The 7,131-nt window shown below is 41.2% G+C and overlaps 1 protein-coding gene across 1 annotated transcript in view; it reads right to left on the bottom strand.

Annotated features, from left to right (window-relative positions):
• Positions 1–4,417: 4,417 nt before the first annotated feature.
• LOC136626716 (zinc finger protein 27-like) overlaps positions 4,418–7,131 on the bottom strand; it is a 659,137-nt gene continuing 656,423 nt past the window's right edge. The window contains exon 18 of the mRNA XM_066601724.1: positions 4,418–6,322. Coding sequence (XP_066457821.1) covers positions 5,061–6,322 — 1,262 coding nt within the window. The 3' untranslated portion in view covers positions 4,418–5,060. The remainder of the gene's footprint in view (positions 6,323–7,131) is intronic.

Below are 7,131 nucleotides of genomic sequence, written 5' to 3'. Positions count from 1 at the left end.
AGAGATCGATAGATAGATGAGAGATCGATAGATAGATGAGAGATCGATAGATAGATATGAGATAGATAGATGGGATAGATAGATACGAGATAGATAAGAGATAGATAGATAAGAGATAGATAGATAAGAGTTAGATAGATAGATAGATAGATAGATAAGAGATATATAGATAAGAGATAGATAGATAGATAAGAGTTAGATAGATAGATAAGAGATAGATAGATAAGAGTTCGATAGATAGATAGATAAGAGATAGATAGATAGGAGATAGATAGATCGATAGATGGGATAGATAGATAGATAGATATGAGATAGATAGATAAATAAGAGATAGATAGATAGATAGATGGAATAGATAGATATGAGATAGATAGATAGATAGATATGAGATAGATAGATAGATGGGATAGATAGATAGATAGATAGATAGATAGATAGATAGATAGATAGATAGATAGATAGATAGATAGATAACAGGCAAGATAGATAGACAGACACATAGAAAGACATACAGACAGGCAGACAAGCAGATACATACCCTGGTGCCCGGACTACCTCTCTGCTGAGGAGAGCAGCTGTACACATTGTCGGCAGGACTGAAGCAGCAGGGAGATGACCTCATCCCTGCTCCACTCGATGCCTTGCTGTGCTGTGCCGGTGTGCGGTGAGTCTGCTTCTGTGTCCTCTCTGCTCTTTCCCCTACCCCCTCCTCTTCCCCTGTCTTCTCTTCAAGTCCTCCCTCTCCCTTCTCCTACTCTACTCTCTGGCTCGTGCTGTCGGCCGGCCGGACCGCACTAACTTGCAAGCGGCGGCGGACAGATCGAAGTGAAAGTAAAGCACTATATGCTGGAGGGGGGCCCCTGGGCCCCCTCTAGCGCAAGGGCCGGGTCGCCGGTGCGACCTCGGCACCCCCTGCCGGTACGCCTATGTCGTAACCATTTGGAACCAAAAAGGTCATCCACACTGAAATTGGAGGGGGTCACCCACAAAATGAAATTCAGTTACACTGTCATAATATATCTTTAGCTCCCTAACACTTCCCAAAAGCTCCCTCCCCAGCCCTCCTAATACCGGACCTGGATGCTTCCCTCTGCACCGATAATCTATCCCTACTTTTGCTAACTCAGTTTGACTGTCAAAATTCAATGGACACAATATAGACACATACTCACTAGGCTACATAGGAGCTGTGAGCGCACCAGCCTTTACCATTTAATCCTAACAATTCTGTGGAGATGTCATCGTAACCTCATCTTCTAGATCTGGAGAATCTTCTGGTGTTTGGACTGTCTGCAACGAGGAAGCTGTTCTGGATGCTGTACCCACTGTCTTGGATGAATGAGCCCTTCTGCACACTGAATGGCCAGCCTCCTGCTGCCCATTTAGACTCAGCCATAGCTGAACTGCTACATGACCCTTCACATCTTCTTCTATCTGCTCTACAAGCCAACGGAAAATTCCCTGACCGGGGACCTCACTGGGGAGACTTACCGCTGGACCGAATGCAACTTTTGTCTTATAGGTGATGATGTAGTAACCCAGAGTGGGCACTCAAGGTTTTATATAGTTATGTTTTTATGTGTATGTATCTTTAAATAGCATTTTTGTAGATTGGAGAAAAAAAGGTTAATTAGAATCTGTCTAACAAACGCTCTATTTCTCCATTGGCTGCCAGATGCCCTATTCCCCATTGGCCATTCTACATGGCAACAGCTTTGGGATTGGCTGGCAGACAGTGGAGTGACAGTGAGGAGTTATTGGGTGGAGAAAAGGGAAAGTCCCGCACAGGATGGCAATTGGGGGTTAGTTAGAGAGGAGAGGAGTGATGATCAAGTAAGAGCAGGAGGGAGATAGGGGAGAAAATAGTGATGTGAGAAAGAAAGGTGTAGTTTAAGATGGGAAAAGATTATAATAAACTAGAAAGATATAGAAAGCAGTTTAAAAAAGAAAGCTCTAGAAAAAGGACGGAATTAAGTTGAGAGAGAGATATAAGAAAAAGATCGTATGTATAAAAAAGGATAGAGAAAGAGTTGTGAATAGAGAAGAAAGCTATTAAATTTAAGAAATAAATAGGAACTTCTCCAATCCTCAAATGCCACCAAAGATATCTACTATGTGTGCACGACCTGAAGACAACTGGGAATAAAAAGAAGTTATATTATTTCACCAGTTACCCTTAACTCCTGGAGTTTCCTTCTCATTTAAGACCATCTGCACTGCAACAAATAGCATCATCTTTTCTTCACTCCCATTTGGGGGATATAGTGGATGGTAGCCACCATGGACTAACATCTGGCCTGCGACTACTACTGGCATTGTCTGCAAAAAACACCAAAATTACGCCCGCCATTATGGCACAGCACACTGCAATAGGCCTCTTCCCCAACTACGACTCACTGCTGAGCCCAGCCATCTCTTCGAATTCCTCCCAGGCCGGCTCTACCCATTTGTAGGAGTATGGGGGAAGACCCTGCCTGGAGGGAATATCTAGATGCTACCGGGCATCATATCTGGACTGAAGCAGTGCAGGACACTTGTAACCTGCTTCTGAAGCCCCTCTCAGACCCTACTTTATGCATTAATACTGCCTAAATCCCTCAATATTACTGCAGCGCTCAATGGCCTGTATTATAAAATCAGTCTACACCTGGACTCGGTAGTTCCATGCCCGATGGGAAACATGATGATCAGGATACTGCGCTGAAGAAGCAGCCAACAAGATAAGGCAATAGCCTGGTATCCTATGCAGTTTTTATTCTGATAAACTTATTTATGTTTTCTCTTTTTGCGTATAATTACACTCTTTTCTCCCGATACCCAGCACAGCCCTCCTCTATGTTCTCCATGATAGGTGATCCACACAGCAGACCTCAATGTGTTTCCTGTTGATGGTAGAACTGCAGAGCCCATCTGTCACATACGGCCTGGGTGCAATGCACACCTCACCCAGGAGAGACGCAAGACTTTGTCTACATCGGACAAATGGAAAACGCAATGCTGTAGTAAAACTTCTATTCAAAAGAGGAAAACACAAAATAACACGGATAACTGCATTTGCTCCTAACTGAGAAAGGTCCCTACCTAACAGCAGATTGACTGCTGGGATAAGTGTGAACCTGCTGAACGCCTGTCAGCCTACTACCAGACCCCGACAGTAGGCATGGGAGAATACAAAACCACAATATGAATAACCAAGAGAGAAGGAAATAAACGGCAACTTAACTGAAAGATGCCAACTCCAGGAGAATCTGGACACAGCTCCAACCACCACGACTAACTGAACTGAAAGCAGAACTTGTGAGCAGACATCCAACAATGACTGACAACCACCCAAACACCTAGAATATCAATATACATAAGCAGATGGAATATCTGAATGTGTATGAGATATTGGTTCTTATTTTAGATGCTTAACCCTTTGCAATCCAATTTTGGATTCAGGGTCTCCTAGGGGATTTTCTCTTTCTGCGATTATACAATGGCTAGAGTCAGTACTTCAGTATTGGATATGCTGGAGAGGCCCCGACAACAGAGCGGCCAGTAATATGCAGTAAGAATAACCTGCCGGATGTCTTCCAACACTGGAAGCTGTACAGCCTTCAATCAGAATGTCTATAGATGTCAGGCAGTGGATTGGAAAGGGTTAAGATCCTTAAGCTCATGAGCCCACGACAAGGGTCCTCATTGTCTTGTGATTCCCTATTCTAACAAGACAAATTAAACCCAGGATTCCTGCCTACAAGCACCGCGATCATCCCACACCTGTGAAAGTGTGCTCCTGGAAGCTTATAGAATTAAAGTGCCCAGGAGCACAACATGACACCAGCTGATTCTTATATAGGTTCACACTACGTGCAGCATCTGTCGACTATCGCATGGTGCGAAGAGTGAGGAGAATCTTCCAGAGGAAAAAAGATTCATTTTTTTATTACGGCCTTTGCAGCAATAAATTGACTCTGAATTAGCTGCATCTGGAGGATTCATTGGACACGTTTTATCTTATTGAAGGATGAACTTGATCAGTTCGGTAGAGTTCCTACATCACAATGTCATTGATAACAGAAGATGGGCACTGAATTTATGCTGCTGCAATGGACCCGTCCCAGAATTTGTACCTTCTTGACTGAATTAATCTTCTTTTAGGTGGTCGCACTCCAGCACCAGCTACCCCTGGGATATAACCCCTTTTGGTATCACTCATGGCTCTTCCTGATGAAGAGCAGTGGAAACATCATACCCATATATTGTGATACACATAACTATAGTGATGAGATGGATTGAGATCTTTGGTGTAATTCTCTCCTATTTCTACACATAACACCTACCAGCTCCCTCTCATCTCCAGAGGTCTGATGTGATAGCTTACCATATAAAGAACACAAGCATGTAAGGTTTTCCCCATTTATTAGTGATTGGTAACAAGTTTTGAGATATTAGAATATTTCACATTAATGTATATAACATACACATGGTTGGTATATAGATGTGTCATCTGGGTTGTAGTTGATTTTTAGATAACAGACATTTAGGCCCCCTGTCCACGGCAGCGTAATCACGCTGGCTGACGCTTCCCATAGCATTGCTATGGAAAGCGCCAGCACCTGTCCACGAGCGGAGAATCATTGCGATTCTCCGTTCGCGGTGGGCAATTCACAGCATGCTGCGAATTCCCCCGATCCTCCACGGTCGGCCTATCTATTAGCCGCATCGCCTGTGGACAGCTGGCCTAACTGGCAGTTGCATATATTTCTTAATATATTTTGTAATACATGTAACTTCACTTTTAATGTTGGATTTATTTCTTCTTACACTATCTATCAGTTAAGAAAAGAAAATGTCTTCTTCCCTGATAAGTTATTTGATGTTTAACAAGATGAGATTTCTGAGCGCTGCATTTACCCAATTCAAAATATTAAGTGAGTTTTTTGATAGTCAGCAGGATTTGACTTTCAAATAAAATATTCACAACTTTGAGGATATGAAAATGCTTTCTTCCCTGTGTGACTTCTCTGATCTCTTTGATTTAATTTAGCTGTAAACATTTCCTGCATTCGGGTCCTTTATAGTTTCTCCCTTGTGTGAATTTTCTGATGTGCAGCAAGATGCGATTTCAGAATAAAACATTTCCCACAGTCAGAGCATGAATAAGGCTTCTCCCCTGTGTGAATTCTCTGATGAAATATAAGATTTGATTTTTTGTTAAAACATTTCCCACATTCAGAACATGAATATGGCTTCTCCCCTGTGTGAATTTTCTGATGTAACACAAGATTTGCTTTTCGGTTAAAACATTTTCCACATTCAGAACATGAAAATGGCTTCTCCCCTGTGTGAATTTTTTCATGTTTAACAAGAGCTGCTTTATTGTTAAAACATTTCCCACATTCTGAACAGGAATATGGCTTCTCTCCTGTGTGAATTTTCTGATGTAACACAAGATTTGATTTATTGTTAAAACATTTCCCACATTCAGCACATAAAAATGGCTTCTCCCCTGTGTGAATTCTCTGATGTTTAACAAGATCTGCTTTATTCTTGAAGCATTTCCCACATTCAGTACATGAAAATGGCTTCTCTCCTGTGTGAATTCTCTGATGTACAGCAAGATGTGATTTCTGCTTAAAACATTTCTCACAATCAGGACATGAGTATGACTTCTCCCCTGTATGAATTCTCTGATGTAATGCTAGATTTGATTTTCGGTTAAAATGCTTCCCACATTCCAAACATGAAAATGGCTTCTCCCCTGTATGATTTCTCTGATGTAACACAAAATGTGCTTTTCGGCTAAAAGATTTCCCACACTCAGAACATGAATATGGCTTCTCCCCTGTGTGAATTCTCTGATGTTTAACAAGATCTGCTTTATTGATAAAACATTTCCCACATTCAGAACATGAAAATGGCTTCTCCCCTGTGTGAATTCTCTGATGTACAGCAAGATGTGATTTCTGCTTAAAACATTTCCCACATTCAGAACATGAATATGGTTTCTCCCCTGTGTGAATTCTCTGATGTAACACTAGATTTGATTTTCGGTTAAAACATTTCCCACAATCAGAACATGAAAATGGTCTCTCCTCTGTGTGAACTCTTTGATGTTCAACATCTGTTCTGTAAATTTTATTTTGTTTAGCATTCTGTAATGAATCAGAAGATGGAACCTGATTAGAAGGTTCAGAGGATAGATCTTTGCTGTGAATGGCTGAGGGTATATCTGGGGTAATAGCAGGCTCTTCATATGTATCTTGTATGTCACCAGGATCTTCCACTTTACAATCTGTTGATATCACATGTCCCTCTGAGCTCCTGGTGTCGTCATCTGCAAAGAATAAAATGGATTTTAATATTTTTGAATATAACATTACAATTATACTGAGAGTCTATAACATTTGTATATAAAAATGTTCACAAAAATTGTAAAAAGTTTTGGTACCATATTGTATCATATCTACAAGATTATGTGGTTTCCCTTGCTAGGAACAATCACATTTTACAAATTGTAAGGCTGGTATTAAAATTCAAATATTAAAGAGTTTTCCCATTCACAGAAGCCACAATAATTTGTGGAGCACCTAATCTACTGACAGCCATCTTAATAGACCCATTATTTCAGCCAATAAGCTTTTTTGTGTTTTTCCTGTGCGATGATGTTAAATTAGTACATACAGCTGGAGCTCTCAACTGCAGCTCTGTTCCACAGCTCATACAGCTAGTAATGTTACAGAGCAGGAGCTTTTAGAATAAAGTATCACACATTATTTAGGTTTCTGGGGAGAGTAGGAACACCTCCAGATTTCATTCCATGGACAGAGGACAAACAGTACAGGAATCACAGGGAAGTTCAACACGTTTTGGATGGCTTATAAACAGATTTGCCTTCTTTTTCAAGCCTGGAACATAGAGATATAAAGCCTCTATATGCTTCCTTACTTACTTTATAAGCAAACCTAGAGGCTTGCTTGTGCCTGCAAACTCCTCATCCAACTATTTTTCTGTAGACCACCCACTCATCACTGGGTAAATTGCTGATGCGCTTGACATTGGGGATAGGAAGTTACATATCCTTGATGCTGATGGATGACACAAACTCCCCTAGTTCCATGGACACAATGGCAGATTTCAAAGACT

This window comes from Eleutherodactylus coqui, chromosome 4 (assembly GCF_035609145.1).
Source record: "Eleutherodactylus coqui strain aEleCoq1 chromosome 4, aEleCoq1.hap1, whole genome shotgun sequence".
Taxonomy (NCBI): Eukaryota; Metazoa; Chordata; class Amphibia; order Anura; family Eleutherodactylidae; genus Eleutherodactylus; species Eleutherodactylus coqui.
This window is presented reverse-complemented; position numbering and strand designations above follow the sequence as displayed.